Below are 14,993 nucleotides of genomic sequence, written 5' to 3'. Positions count from 1 at the left end.
TCACAGGGTTGTTGTGAGTAAAGTGACTTGTAATTATCTATGAGTACTATTTGTTTCAAGCCAGGAAGGCTGGCAGCAGTGGCTGAGCCCCTGGGTCCTTGGTCTTGTTTTGTACCTGAGTGCTAGGGAACTTGCGTCAAGGAGCACTCCTTTATCCCTTCATTCTATCCCGAATCCCAAATTCTTTCCCATCCCATACAGATGACAACAAAGGCTTCTGAGTCAAAGTACATTTATGGACTGAACCCCGCCCAGTTAAGTGTCTGTTCCAGGGTCAGAGGCAGCTGGCTCTCCATTGCTGGACACTTCACTGTCATTTTTGTGCTGCTGTTTGATGTACTGATCCAACAAGGCAGTCAGCTGAAGGGGCTGGTGCTGTAGGAGGGAGTGGGTCTGAGATGGCAGGATGGTCAGGCCCCCCAGCAGCTCCCCTTGTATCAAAGACTGAGAGGGCAGTTTGGAGTAGTTGAGGAAACCTTGATAGCTGAGGATGGTGTCATCAATGCAGCCACCTGAAAGAAAATTCAGGAATAGTGGTCAAGGGCATTTCTGAAGTACTTATGTGCCAAGCACTGAGCTATCCTCTGGAGACTACAGTAACAATCCATGCCCTTAAGGACCATATAGTCTAATACGGGAGACAGTGTGTAAATAACTAGCTGAATACAAGGTGTATATAAACAGAGGCATGAGCAACAAGGAGACCAAGAAAGGCCTCCTGCAGAAAGTGGGCTTTGAGCCAAGTTGTGAAGGGGAACTGAAAGGTGGAAGTGAGAAGGCAGAGTCTTCCAGGCCTGGGGGACAGCCTGTGCAAAGGCACAGAGGTAGGAAATGGAGTGTGGCATTTGAGGAACTGCCCAAAGGCCAGCTCAGGGAACTGGACTGTGGAATACATATAGAGAGAGAGGAAGGTGGCCACATAATAAAGTGCTCAAGATGTCAAACAAAGGACTTTACACAAGGCATCCCAAAAGTTTTAAGCTTTGGAAGCTTCAAAGGAGATGAAAGGGAGCCACTGGACTCCCTGGATGGGGCAGGGTCAGACCTACATGTTAGAAAAATCACTTGAGCAGCTGTGTGCAGGAGGGACTGGAATAGGGAGAGATCTGATGCAGACAGACCAGCCAGAAGGCAAGGCAGGAGTCCAGGGAAGAGGGAGAGGCAGGGAGAGAGAGAGGGGACTGAATTAGGGTGGTGGCCTGTGGTTTGGCAGTGGACAGGATATGAGGGTGAATGAAAGTGAGGACTGAGGATGACACAGGTTCTAAGCAGGAGGAAATGATAGGAGACTGGTGGGCCATGGACCTCCTTGTGGACTCTCATCAGCAAATCCCTCCTGGATTTGCCTACTGAACAAACCCTTTCCATCCCTGCCAAATAAGAGCTTATATTTCTAGCTAGCACTTATATAGTGCTGTAAAGTTTGCAAAGTACTTTACAAATATCATCTCATTTGATGCTGACAATAAATCTCCAGGGTAGGTGCTATTATTATCACCATTTTACAGGCCAACAGATGTCAAGTGACCAGCCCAAGTAAGTGTCTGAGGCAGCAGTCAGGCAGCACAGTGATAGAGGACCAGTCCGGGAATCAAGAGGACCTGGCCTTGGGCACCTATTAGCTGTGCGACCCTCAACCAAAACAAAAGTCCACATTTGAACTTTGATCTTCCTGACTCCAGTAGGATGGCTCTCTACCCACTGTGCTACCTAACTACTTCTATTTACACAGTGCTCTAAGGTCAAATAGTCCTATGTGACTCTCAACAAGACTCTCCCAGCCTTTGATTAGGCAGTTTTACTGACCTGACAAGACTGTGTCTCTTCACTGCTCCCTCTTCCCCAAACAGTCCAGGAAGTCTTATAATATTAATTCCACCTGGCCCTGATGAACCTGTTGCCTTAGCAATGACATTTAAGATTTGTCCTACACTGCTTAGCATTTGGACATATAAACACATTATTTCAAATCTTTAAATTTATTCATGTCCCAATATCCCCATCACCCTTCACAGCAGGGTGCTAGGAGCTATGTCTCTCCGATGCTCAGTAGATAGTTATACAAAGAACGACAGCAGATCCAGGGTATAGATGAAGACTGAGGTAACCAGTATAATTTGACTGGAACATTCCCTATGGTTCTCCCTTAGGTCTGATGGACTTTCCCTAGGTGCCCATTTCCATCTGTCACCAGTGCCTAGCTATCATCAGGTGATGATAACATCAACTCCATCTCCCCCCTCAGCCAGTCAGGGCTCTCACCAAGTAGTGGTAGGACAGGCACGCTCTTCAATACCCGAAGCATCTCCTTGGCCTTGGGTTCTGAGCTCACCAGCAGCATGTTATGCCCAACAAAGAGAGGCAGCAGATTTTGGTACTTGGATTCCTCCAGGAAGGGCTTCAAGATCTGGGGAAGGGAACATACAACTGGTAGCCAGGAACAGCATATCCCCCATACTGCAGCATTCAATACATGTCAGCATGTGAATGGGAAGTGGAAAGCCAACTGGGAGCCACCACACTCAGCCTAAGTCTCTTTCTAGCTTCCCCCCATAGTGTTCCAGCTTAGGGAATGAGGAAAGGGAAAAAGACACTGAGACTTTAGTCTAGGAATGGGAAATTAGGGCAAGAAGTGAGGCCAGCCCTTCCCTTACTGAATTGGGAAAAACTTTCACAGAGATGTTGTGCTTCCAAAGCTGGTGCCTGACAAGAAGCTTGTCCTCAGCACTCAGGGCCACATTCTGACACACAGCAATCATTCGGTTTTTTCTGAAAACTTCTGTCACCTCCCTCCGGAGCAGTCGATTCAAGCCCAATTCCTAAAGATTTGGAAGAGAGGCATTTTATGAACAACAGGAACTAGGTATTTGCTGGCCCTTTCCCCTTAAAACACACACACACACGCACGCACGCACGCACGCACGCACACACATGCATAGCTAACTCATGCAGCCACATTTGGAAGCATGAACAAAAAGACTTTTGCAAGCCTTTCTGAAGTCTACAAGCTCTCAGAATCAAAGAAACCCTGAGTACATTTTTCATTTTAAAGCAGCGGGGGTCCTCCCAGAGTAGAGAGAACTAAAGCAATGATCTCAGTACATGCAGTCTTGGCCTCAGTCCTCTGCTTTGGCCAAGGAAACAAAGCTAACATGATCTCAGGCGTTCCTCCAGAGGCCTCGTACCCTTCCTTACCTCCGAAGGTGGTTTGGTAGGAGGGGGCAGACAACATGGGGGAATGGCAGGCTTGGGGGGGATATACTGGGTCAGTGCCATCAGCTTCTGTCGCTCAAAGTGCATAACACGAAAATGTCGAGTGACAGCCTTGGAGCCATGGCGAACAGTCTGGATGGTGGGCAGCTGGCCTGAAAAAACAGACAATAAAATAGGTAAGATAAAGTCTACCATGGATAAAAGGCATGGAGTTAAAATAAGTCCTCCTTCCCTCCCTCTCAAGCGAGACAATCACAACTCTCAGCTGCAAAACCCAGAACATGGTCAAAGCCTACCTCTTATTACCCTCATGTGACTTTGAAGCAGTCACTTAAGGTCTGGAGCTTTTCCTTCTGACAAGGAGGGGTAAAGTATTTTGACCTTTTCTGGAAAAATATCACAGTAATTATTACTATTCCAGAGCTTGAGGTAATAGTAAGAGGAAATATGGTATAGTACAAAGAGAACTAAAACTGAAGTCAGGAACAGACAATTTCAGGGGAACTTGGGAAGACAAATTGAGCAAGAACTAGGTGAAGAACAATTTATACAATGACACATTAAAGACAATAAAGACTTTGAGAGACTTTAGAACACATCAATGCAAACAGAAACCATGAGTTCAAAAGAAAGAAGATGGAACACTCCACTCACCTCCTGACAGAAAGGTGATGAACGTAAAATGCAGAAAGAAATATGCATTTTTGGATAAGGGTGATGTGGGAATTTGGGCGGGGGGAGGTAGAGGACTAGATTAATGTAGGTATGTACTGAGAGCTTTATCTGTGTATTTGTTTTATTTGCTCCATAAGGAAGGGAGACTAGTGGGGCCGATTAATCTGTAAAATTCTTGGTAACTGAAAAGATTTTAATAATTTTTTTAGAATTTTAATAAATTTAGAATTTAATCAATTTAATTTAAAACATTTAATAAAATTTTTGAGAATGGACCTGAAGACTGAAAACCAGAGTTCAAATCCACTGAGTGACCCCGGGCAATTAATTCACTTACCCTTTCTGAGCCTACTTCATCTGTAAATGGAGATAAAGCCTACACCAAGAACCTTAAAGGCTTGTTGTAAGGCTCAAGTAAGATAATATATGAAAAATGTTCAGAACCTTAAAGTCTCGGAAGTTATGTAAATAACATCTATTGCTCCTTTATTTACAAAATGAGAAGACTGAACTAGATCACAGGACCAATACGTTTCAGGTTAAACAGGGTTTAAGGAAAACAACCTAAGAGGAAACTGAAGCCCAAACGGGAGAGTGACTTGCCCAAGGCCACACAGTAAGTCAAGATTTGAACACAGGTCCACGAATACCAAATTCCACTTTTTCCTGCAGGTAGATTTCTTAGTTCCTTCAAGCTCTAAATACTATAGAAAAGTCAAAAGCAACCCCATTCTCCTTCCAATCTATGAACAGCCGATGGAGATAGAGACGTCCCCAAAAGACCCAGGGCAGAGGCACTACAAAAATCCCTCCTTTTGAGCACGGGGCAAAACCTCCGCACCCCAACATTCACTCAACAAACACTTATTTAGGTACCAGGGCTGCGCTTGGCAATGGGAATGCAAAACAGAACAACTGTCCCTGCCCTCTAAAAGCTTACACTACAGACTGGGAGGCACAAACCATTACATCTAATGGCGCAGGAAGACCCCAAACAACTGGCGGGGTACAGGTGAGGTCCTGCCTAAGAAGTGCAGCACGAGCCAAGTGTTGAAAGAAGCTGGAGGCGGTAAGGCACCGAGGTGAGCGGGGATGCATTACAGTCGGGGGAACAGCCTGTATAAAGGCGCGGAGGTGGGAGACGGTGTGTCCGGTCGTTTGGCTGAAGGTGTAACAAGTCTGGAAAGGCGGGATGGGTTTTGCCATATTGTAATTCCATGCAGGAGTGTTTATATTTGGTCCCAGGGACAAGGCCCCGCCTAGTCCGGGGCGTACAGGAACAATCCCGCGAGGAAGATGCAGCCCTGGGGAGGCCGGAAGTGCTGGGGTCAGGGAGGGAACTAGCTGCTTGCAGAGGTCACGGAGGTGGGAGAGGGGTCAAAGGTCGTCAAGGGGGCCTTGGCTTGAGGGCCCCGGGCGTCCCCCGGACTGCTCCGAGAAGGCGCCCCCACACAACCCGCTCCTTACCAGCTCGGGGACGGAGCCGGCGGCCCAGGGTTCCAAACACGGACACCGCCATCTTCAGTACGGGTCCCGGTTGGAGATGGAAGGAACAAAGGATTATGGGGCCCTGGGCTCACAACCGGAAGTTGTAGCACCGCACGGGGGAGGAGTCTGCGGCAACCTTCCGAACTCCTTTCCTCCCCTTTCTCCCGCCCTGCCCCTCTTTGATCGGCGCAGGCGCAGATCAAAGCGTCTTCGTCTCCTAGCAACGAGGTCGGGCGCTGAGAACAGAGCTTTACTGAGACCCGCCCTGCAGCGCCTCCCCGTGGCGATCTCACAGATTGCTGTTCTCGGAGCTCCCCTGTAGATCTCCTTTGTCCCTGCCCATTGCTTCTCAGTTCTTGGCACCCTTTCTCCTCCCCGCTGCAACAAGGGTGACCCCACTTCTCCCTCCCCTGGTATCCCTCCCCTTCTCCTCACCCCACTGCTGGCCCCAGTGCCCCCAAACGCTCCAAAGCTGCTCTCCCCTTCTTCCTCCCTCCCCCTGGGCTTCAATGCCCACCCCACCCCCAAAGGAAGCCATGCATGAAGGTAACTAGGCTGTAGGTTTTCCCTCTTCCTCCCGATCTGGGAGGGTCAGTACCTAACTCACTTCTAGGAAGGATGTGACTGAGCCCTCTTTTCTTTATAGTTGCCCCTGCCCAGAGCCCTGTGGGTGTCTGCATTTCTGATGCCCTCATTGCCAAGAGGAACTTGGCCTTCGCAAAAGATGAGGATCCTACAGTGGTGAGGTGAGTATCTAATGACTTCCGGCTCCTTGTTCTGTCCCAGCCAAAATTCCTAAACTCAGTTCTTTACCAGTCCCTTCTAATCCCTCTCCACCAAAAAACTGCCAACACTGGAGAAAGTCAGCTTCTTTGGGGCATTTGAAAAAGAGTTGGAAAAAAAATTGGGTATGGCAGTTTGCCCGCAGAAATCACATTATCTATATCCTTACCTCCGGGTGCCTTGTTTGTTTCTTTGGGGGGGAAAAAAAGAAAGAAAAGAAAACTCTTCAGAACCTCTTCTTCTATTACCCTTTTCATTAGTTTTACAGTCCTTCTTGAGGACTCACAGGAATCTCTCCCACTGCAATTTCGGCTCCTCTAGAGACCCTGAGTTCAGCCTGTGCCAGGGTCTGACAACCTTTAATACAAACAGAAGGATATTCTTGCTGAGAGCTAATCGAAATCCTTCAGCACTGCTTCTCTCCTGGGAAATGCTATTTCTGGCTCTGAGAAACTGAAGATGTGCATCTATCACTTCACCATGGCTGCCTCTCTTCCCAGGCCTCGGGCTCTGGCTGCCCTGCAGACTGTCCGCCTAGACCGAGAGGGCATTGGCTATATTGGAAACTTGGAGGGCCTCCGAGCCATTCACAGTCTCTACCTTCAAGAGGTGAGTTTTCTTGACCACCCTAGGGGACTGTGGCACCTCAGCTAAGAAGGGCATGAAAAAAGCCCCATTTGTACAGCATCCTGATCAGACCCCATTTGAAGTTTTGTGTTCAGTTCTTGGGGTTACATCTTAGGAAACTATTGACATATAGGAGCATACCCAGAGAAGGGTAACCAAGAGAGTAAGAAGACTAGAAAACTTGCTATACAATAATTATCTGAAGTACTAAGTGTATGTTCCATGGAGAAGATTTAGGGGTACCTGTAGTATCCATCCTCAGAATGACCCTACTGAGAAGAACAAAGTAGGGTGCCGCAGTGGAAAGTCTGCTAGATTAAGAGTTAGAGAGTCTGGGTTCAAACCCTGCCCCTGCTGTTACTACCTGTATGACCCTATATAAGTCACTATCCTTTCTGGGCCTCAATTCCCCTATTTGTAAAAAGAGGTTGTACTTTACCGATAGTATAAAGATGGAAGTTAGAGACAGAATTTAGTTAGAAGGAAAAAATTTCCTGATAGTTGGTACCATATCTTGACAGAGGAACAGCCAAGAAATGGGCTGACTCATGATATAGTGAATTCCCTTTCACTGGAAATAGAGACCAGTTGTCTGGACTGTTGTGATTCATGTTTCAGGTATAGATTGGACTAAGTAACTGAAAAGTTGCTCTCTACCTCTTAGAGTCTGTGATTCTGTAAATCCATTCTGTCCAATCTTCTGCCTTGAGGAAGGCCTTCCTTCAAATCATCTTGGCTGAATGAAATAAAAGACCTAAAAAGGAAATCCTGCACTCCCACTTAATAGTGCCATGCCCTACCTCATCAGGTAGTTCTTTCTGATGTCTAGCCCAAATTTCTTATGTTGTAGTCTCACCCTCTTATGGAAGTCAACAGCGTAGCCTCTTTCCCTACTGCTTCTAAGAAAACAACTACTGCCATTTGGCTCCTCCATCTTCTTTCCTACATATTGAATAATACAAGTTCCTTTACCTTTTCTTCATTGGTCTCACTAAATCGAATCAAAAACTAATTGAGCGCCTACTCTGCATGGGATAGCAGTGCTTTTCCAGTTTCCCTATCTCTCTTTGGTCTGGTCTCTTTGTCCCCTACATTCTGACTGTGGTACCAGAACAAATGTGCTGGGGGTTTGCTGTAGATACCAGGTCCAACCAGCCCTGAATATAACAGCTATAGCAGGTGGGATGGCTACAGGGGATGAACAGGAAGGTCACAGAATTAAGGACTGAAACGGTAAAGATGATTGCAATCCTTACCTCAGAGACATATTGCCAAAAAAAAAAAAGAAGTACTTTGCTAACCTTCTAGTGCTATAAAAATGTGAGTTATTATTGTTATCTGCATTTCCCCAGTGTGGGAAGACATTCCCCAGGTACCTGGATTAGAGGAGAGAATGCTTCTGGCTTTTGTTTCTTTTTTACTTTTTTCCCACCCTCATGTTTCTTATTACAGAACGAGATCCGTCGAATTGAGAACTTAGACTGCCTTCCTTGCTTACGGTAGGTGACACGGTTTATCCCCCTGGGTTGTGTGAGTCTTGGAATACTCATTAAGCATCCTCTTTCAGAACAGGTAGCCTAACTTCCCCTTCTTTTCCATCATCCATGTCTCTGCATTCCACTGTTTTCCAAACCATGCCTTGTCCCTTTATCCGGATTATTCTGATTAACTCCTTGTATCTCTATTTCCCCTCTTCCCCCAGCTTCCTAACCCTGGCAGGAAACAAGATCCAACAGGTAGAAAACCTTCGTGGTCTCCAGCAGCTGCAGCTCCTGGACTTATCTCACAATCAAATTGCAACATTGCAACTAGGTAGGAGAGCCCCTCCTCCTGGCCCAGGGGACTGAGGCCCCATCCCTGTTCACTGCTCTCCCAATTCCCACCCCTCAGATTTCAAGAGAGCAGGGTAGGGTTGAGAAGTGTGTCACAACTGATTGCAAAAACCTTGGTACTTGGTAAAGGGGGAGTGAGAAGAGACATGTCTTAATTGACTTGATTTTCTTCTTTCTGCCTGTGTAGCTGAGGTTCCACAGAACCTCCTCGTCCTTAATCTTTCTGGGAATGATTGTACCAAGCAGAATGGCTATAGGTAAGTAAATGGGAGAGAGCTAGACCTGAGAATGAAAGAACCAAACTGTCTATGGGGTAGAGAGAACGTATTCCCTGGTGTCCCACCACTTCCCAGTGATCCCCAAGCCCTATCCCTTCTCACTCAGACTACTTCAGAACGACAGTTTTGTTTTATAGCCCCCAGTCTAGTCCAGGTCCCATGTGATGACGACTGCACAATTGCAGCATCCTACAATCCTTATATCCCACTTGATTGTTTGTCTTGAGGTTCAGAGTAAGGGACTGTTTCTTCTGCCTCCTTAATACCTTGGATGAAGGCCCTTGCACACCCTGGATGCACCTTTCCAATGAAATGCTCTCTTTTTCTCCCTGTAGAGAAATGGTAATAGAGTCCTTACCTAAGCTTTTGGATCTAGATGGTGAGAGGGTACCCGGATGGGAGGACACAGAGGAGGACAAAGCAACAGACACCCAAGATGAGTTCCCCGAGTTGAGTGGTCCCTTCTGTGCTGAACGAGGTGATTGTTCTCTCCTAAACCCATATCTCCTAATCTTTACAGATGGCCAGACTGATAGGGGTGTGAGAAGAGAACAGGGAAGTCAAGATAACGTCACCCCACCATCACACCCATAGGCAAGAGAGAGAAGGGGCAGAGCAAATCAGAGCTGGCCGGAGAATGAGAATCCATATTTAGTGACTTACTCTTTCACCAAACTTGCACATTCTCTACTCTGTAACCCCATCAGTCTCTTAGGAAGAGAAGTTTATAGAGAAAGCTTAAATGTTTTTCCAGACACTCCACCTGCCCAGTGTCCACAACTTCCACAGTAAATCCAGCGCAGTCTGCTAGCACACAGGCAGTTGCTGGACCTCCTTCAGCCCCAGTGCCAAATTTAGGGAACAGTGTCACCATTTATATTTCTTCAGCAGTTTATCTACAAGGAGCTTATCTACAAGGTGTCAAGCCTGATTAATTTTAAAAGAACATGGGTCCAACAACCAGCCTCATCTTTGGATCTACCTCACAGAAGACAGTATCACAGTTGTTACTGTTGTTTTCTGTTTAAGTCAGTGTGTGCCTGTGAGAGCCACGTGGGCCTAGTCCTTCTTTTGTGTGGAGAAAGTAATCATAAAATAATAAGATAGAATACAAAGTCCAGGTGAGCTCCCCTTTGACTCCAGGGTAGGTCCCCAGGTCCATCTAAGGGTATTTACCTGAAGATTGATTTGTGCCACTTGTCCCAGCTATAGCCACAGCTGGGTGCAGCTTTGGATCCAGCCTCATATTTCTGAATTCATACATCTGGGTCTGCGTTTCCTTCTCCCACAGGCTTCCTCGAGGAACTGGAACAGGAGCTGGCCATTCATAAGGACAGGAGACTAAGGGAGGCCCTGATGGAGCATGAGATGAGGATGGCATTAAAGCCTGTGATCACTGACCTCTCACTACTGCCAGGGGCCCCTCCACCCAAGAGCCACAGCCCATCCCCAGTGTCTGGGCAAGACACAGCAGGGACCAGTCCCACTGCCATTTCCCCTGGACAACCTTCTGCCATCAGGAAACCCCGTGGCCTAAACAGCCAGCGGCAGAGCAACGCAGTCCAGGTGGAGAAAAGGGGAAGGCTGACCACAGGCCTTCAAGCCAAGGCCCAAGGTGCTAGCAGAACAGCAACCATCAGAGCCAAGAAATAAAAGGCCACAGCCTCTTTCCACCCCACCTGTTCTCTCTCAGCAAAGCCACAGGAGGAATAAAAGAGTGGAAAATAAGAATGGCCGTATATTTAAATTCCCATTCCCCGACAGAAGCTCATTCCTAATAAACGGTCTCTGCTCTCAATGTTCCCTTCACATTACTGAGTGGAGAAATTAAGATTAGGATCCCCAGTGACCTGCCTGGTCACTCCCATTGCAGACCAAGGGTTAAAAATTCAGTGAACAGGGGAAAGAAAAACAAGTTTATTGAGTCAGAACTGTTAGGTCAGGGCAAGGTCCAGGGTGAGTGAAGAAAATGTAGCCTGATGAACAAGGAAGTCTGGGCCGAAGAGAAAGGCTCTGCTGGAGTAGCTATGGCTGTTGGCTGTAGGCTTGGCTCTCCTTTTCTACAAAGGCCTGGAAAAGGCTGGCCAGCTGCTGGGGAGACAGAGCGCTTTCCCCAGCCAGTAGCTTCCTCAGGGCCTCCTGTCCTTCCTGCTCCAGATCATGCTGCTGCTTCTGGAGCTGCAGTCCTTGCTCCTGCCCAGAAGAGACAGAGATTAACCCCTAGGATGCAACTTACCAAGAGGGCAAGGAGAGACCTGCATCCTCTTGCCGTTGTGGGTGGTGCAGGGGTGTGGAAAGAACAGTGGTCTGAGATGCTATATAGCATCAATCATCCCAGGAGCAAACCTGACCAGCTTTGGAGTCTCATGCCTAGTCACCTTTCCAGGAGCCCAGCTGAACACAGTAATGAGGAAAGGGGCATCCTTCCTTTCCAGGAGTTCTTACTAATCTGTCAAATTAATTCCCTTTCCTTACCTGGTCATTCTCCATCCGCCCCAGGGCTGCTTGGTGCCCACGATAGAGTGGGTGCCGACGATCCACTTGGGTCTGAAAGCGTGGGTGAGTCCGGACAGGATCTTTGTCCCCAAAAGTAGGGGACAACACCTGGGGGGCCTGAGCTGCCCCAGCCCCAAACACAAAGGGTTTGAACACTGACCTATAGGGATAAGGGAGACATGAGTAAGTCAATCAGCTTCATCCCGGCTCCTTTTCCCAAATTCTATTGGCCTTCACCCCACCTGCCTCCTCTTTTAAATTCTGTAGGTCTGTCTGCTGCCTTCCCCAGCCTCCCATTTTCCTCGCCCTGGCACCTGGAGGGATCTGGTGTAGCAGTGAAGAAATGGACACAGGGTTGGGTGAGGTCCTGGGGCAGGACAGACACCATGCTGGCTGTAGTTCGGAAGCCTCCAGAATCCATACAGATACCACTCTCCTTGTTCCGAAGGATGCCCATCATTGTCATAGCCGTGATGCCACCTGCCAAGGCCATGAATAAGAAGATCAGCCAAGTTCCCAGTGCCACTGACAGAACCCAGGACAGGTGTGTCAGTTGGGAACTCAGCCCCTCCCCCTCCCAGAGCATAATGCTTGGATCTCAGGATACAACACTGCCTGAATCCTGCCTTCCTCATAAACTCCTAACCACCTCTTTGGACCCCATCTGTACACCTTGCTGCTGCTTCAGGAGTTCCCGGCCAGCCTGGAATCGGGCCTTGGCAGCCTCCATGCGCACAGGTTGATGGACCAGTGAGAAGATGTGGGCAAAGTCAAAGGTAGTTTGCCCATCCCACCAGCCCTGTTTCTGGGCATGGGCCCGCAGTTCTGGGTGTTCGGCGGTGATGTCTGTGCCGATGCTCAGCTGGTTGGAGATGTTCCAGGCACCCTCTGTAAGGTTAGGGAAAGGAAAGAAGGCCAGAGTCTGTGGGATTATAGTGGAGGCCCAGTCACTCCACACTTAGTATCACCTTTTCCTGTGGGCTCACTCAATGATCTCTCCTCCTGGCTTCCTCCTCACCTCCCTGAGCCCACCCCAGCCATTCTCTCACATTCTTCTATTTGCTCCATCCAAGGGAACCTAAAGCTAGGCAAGGAACAGTTCCTCAGGAGAGCTGGGTGGGATCTCTCACCTTGGATCCTCTGTGCGGCCCATAGCTTCCCAGCTGTTTCTAGCACCCAGGCCTCTTTCCGGTCAGCCAGCAGAAAGGTGTTGTGGTAGCAGAAAAGGGTAGGGTCTTCTCGGCAGCTACCCCCCTGCCCATATTGCTCCAGCAAGTTGGTGATGACCTTCAAGGCTTCCTGGGCTGAGGTGCCCCGTTCTAATCCTAACCTAATAAAGAAAGTAGCTCAAGGGGCAAGTATTCAGGGCACCCCACAGGCACAGTGGCAACTCTCAGGACCAGAGAGCTATTTGCTATTTGCTCCAGTTTACACAGCCTAACAACCAGAATTAGTCACTCTACCAGAACTGCACACAACATATATGCTGAATACCAGACTAACCTCCAGAGAAAAAAAGACAATTCCTGCCCTCAGAGAGTTGCTAGTCTAAAGGGAAAATACAGGTCCCAGCCTTTAGGGAGTTCCTAATCTACTGGGGTCAACCTTGTAACTAGGATGGAAACATAGACATGTGCAGATTGTCTCATCAGCTGGATGGGGAAGAAAGATGTGTAGAAAGCCAAGGTACACTTTTTATGTTTACTTGTGTCAAAACTCATGAGGTGGCAAGAACTGAACTTGCTTTTTTCTTATCTCTACTCATTCCTGGGAAATGATAAGCTGACAGTTATACAGTGCTTTACGATTTCAAAATGTTTTACATATATTTTCTTATAACAACCTTGTGAGGTAGCTCATGGTATAATTTTAGCATCATTTAGATAGGATTTGAAATCCTGCCTCAGACATTAGCTGTGTGACTGAGCAAGTCACTTTAACCTCTATTTATTTGCCTTGATTTCCTCTTTCCTCCTCTGTAAAATGGGCATCATTTTCCAACATGGCTGTAGGAATCAAATGAGATACTATTTATAAAAGTGCTTTGCAAGCATTAGAAAAATGCTAGCTATTATTTTTACACAGATTTGGAAAGATGAAAAACAAAGAGATAAATGACTTGCCTATGACTCAGCACTCACCTAGTATCAAAGACAGAATTTGAACCCAGCCTTCTCCTGAGTCCACCAGTTCTCCCCACTATATAGGGAGGGGAGAGCCTTAGTCTCCCCCAGTGCACTGGGTCCCTTACCTGAGCAGATCCATGCCAAGAAGGGCCTCTTCTTGACCCACTGGTTCTTGAGTCCACACTGCTTCATTGCCAATGCAGACACCATGTTCGTTGGCACCCATCTCAGCCCCCCACAGCCAGGCTGGGCGGCTTAGGATCACCGCGTGGGTTGTCTCCACTTGATCCACCTCAATGTATGTGCACTGGGGAGTGAGCAGGTGTCGTTGGTGGATTGGGGTATATTTAGGTTTCCTCCCTTTCTCTCAGGATCATAGATTCTTAGAGATGGGGCTGGAAGAGATCTTAAGAGATGGGATCTGAACCCATGTCCTGACTTTCTGTCATCCTACACAGGCAGGGTCTCCCTCCTAGTCCCATATTCACCTGGAGCCGGCTCCCTGGGGCATGGGTCCCGGAAGGGACCAATACCACCTCCTGCACCTCATCCCGGGGCCGGTCTGAGTTCTTGGCAAAGATGACCGCGGGGATGGCGGAGGCTGGGGGGAGGGAGACAAAGCAGTCGCAGGAGCAGGGGTCGCCGGACTGGTATGGAGAGGCCATCGCCTGTGGGGCAGGGAGGGTTAGCCGTAAGTCCGAGCCCCCGTGACTCTCAAACCGTGTCCTGCCCTGGCGGTCCTCCCCGGCAGACCCAGGCCCTCCCCCACGGCCAGGTTCCCGAGGAGCTACTCTGTCCACTTGCACGGGCTGCACCCACTCGCGGGTGCAGAACCCTCTCCGCCTCCGCCGCGTGCCCACGGTCTCTGAGTGGCACGCAAGCAGGTTGCAAACAGGTTGCACACAGGCGTGCGGCTCTCCTCGGACGGAGTGCGCGGAGACTCTCTCGGTCACGCCTGGCCCCGTCTCTGCAAACCTTGGCGATCTCTGCGCGGCTCCCCTCCCCCCCACTTAAAGTACATACCCTGGGTATACTACCCACCCGCCCGCCCGCCCCAAACCCACACACAGCGTGCACTGAACAGTTTCCCGTGCGCCCCTTCAGTGCATGCCCAGAGACGCTCCGTCGGCATATCCCTCCCCCCAGCACCCTCCAAGCTCCCCAGACCCGGGCAGAGAGTGGCTACCTGCTAGGCCTGGGGCCCCAGGAAGGCCGGGCAAGGGCCTCTCGGTCTGCACTTCCCGCCTTGTCCACCAGGATGCGCGCCAGCCCCACCTCGGCGGGAGGAGCCTTCCACCCCGCCCCGCCCCATCCCATTTCCAGCCGGACTTGGCACCCAGCCCCGCCCTGTCTGATACCTAAAGGAGGAGGGATGCTCCCTTATCAAGCACGCGTCCGTGCCTTCTCCCAGAGGATGCTGAGGCTGGAAGAAAGACTTGGATTGAGGGAAGCAGCAGAGACTTCAATATCCCTGC

The 14,993-nt window shown here is 49.0% G+C and overlaps 3 protein-coding genes across 7 annotated transcripts; 1 reads left to right on the top strand and 2 right to left on the bottom strand.

Moving 5' to 3' along the window:
- Positions 1 to 215: 215 nt before the first annotated feature.
- On the bottom strand, positions 216 to 5,572 carry MRPL10 (mitochondrial ribosomal protein L10). Of its 3 annotated transcripts, XM_072646199.1 has the most exons (6): positions 5,356 to 5,501; positions 3,510 to 3,599; positions 3,196 to 3,365; positions 2,655 to 2,819; positions 2,263 to 2,407; positions 216 to 512 (listed from the first exon to the last, which is right to left on the bottom strand). In XM_072646199.1, exons 2-6 carry the CDS (start codon positions 3,523 to 3,525, stop codon positions 256 to 258), a joined length of 753 nt encoding a protein of 250 aa, XP_072502300.1. In that variant the 5' UTR covers positions 3,526 to 3,599; positions 5,356 to 5,501; the 3' UTR covers positions 216 to 255. The 3 variants fall into 3 exon arrangements, with proteins under 3 accessions (XP_072502300.1, XP_072502299.1, XP_072502301.1); XM_072646198.1 differs by lacking the exon at positions 3,510 to 3,599 and having other exon boundaries at positions 5,356 to 5,572; XM_072646200.1 differs by lacking the exons at positions 3,510 to 3,599; positions 5,356 to 5,501 and adding an exon at positions 4,858 to 5,174.
- LRRC46 (leucine rich repeat containing 46) lies at positions 5,573 to 10,692 on the top strand. The gene is made up of 8 exons (XM_072646197.1): positions 5,573 to 5,922; positions 6,023 to 6,122; positions 6,660 to 6,768; positions 8,239 to 8,285; positions 8,489 to 8,598; positions 8,806 to 8,875; positions 9,232 to 9,374; positions 10,188 to 10,692. Exons 1-8 carry the CDS (start codon positions 5,886 to 5,888, stop codon positions 10,547 to 10,549), a joined length of 978 nt encoding a protein of 325 aa, XP_072502298.1. The 5' UTR covers positions 5,573 to 5,885; the 3' UTR covers positions 10,550 to 10,692.
- Positions 9,770 to 14,796, bottom strand: SCRN2 (secernin 2). Of its 3 annotated transcripts, none has more exons than XM_072646196.1 (8): positions 14,705 to 14,796; positions 14,007 to 14,186; positions 13,644 to 13,825; positions 12,523 to 12,722; positions 12,065 to 12,280; positions 11,707 to 11,872; positions 11,372 to 11,552; positions 9,770 to 10,249 (listed from the first exon to the last, which is right to left on the bottom strand). In XM_072646196.1, the coding sequence occupies exons 2-8, from the start codon at positions 14,181 to 14,183 to the stop codon at positions 10,238 to 10,240; spliced, it is 1,134 nt and encodes a 377-aa protein (XP_072502297.1). In that variant the 5' UTR covers positions 14,184 to 14,186; positions 14,705 to 14,796; the 3' UTR covers positions 9,770 to 10,237. The 3 variants fall into 3 exon arrangements, with proteins under 3 accessions (XP_072502297.1, XP_072502295.1, XP_072502296.1); XM_072646194.1 differs by lacking the exon at positions 9,770 to 10,249 and adding an exon at positions 10,799 to 11,089; XM_072646195.1 differs by lacking the exon at positions 9,770 to 10,249 and adding an exon at positions 10,799 to 11,089 and having other exon boundaries at positions 14,587 to 14,711.
- Positions 14,797 to 14,993: the final 197 nt, after the last annotated feature.

Source organism: Notamacropus eugenii, chromosome 2 (assembly GCF_028372415.1).
Source record: "Notamacropus eugenii isolate mMacEug1 chromosome 2, mMacEug1.pri_v2, whole genome shotgun sequence".
Lineage (NCBI taxonomy): Eukaryota > Metazoa > Chordata > Mammalia > Diprotodontia > Macropodidae > Notamacropus > Notamacropus eugenii.
This window is presented reverse-complemented; position numbering and strand designations above follow the sequence as displayed.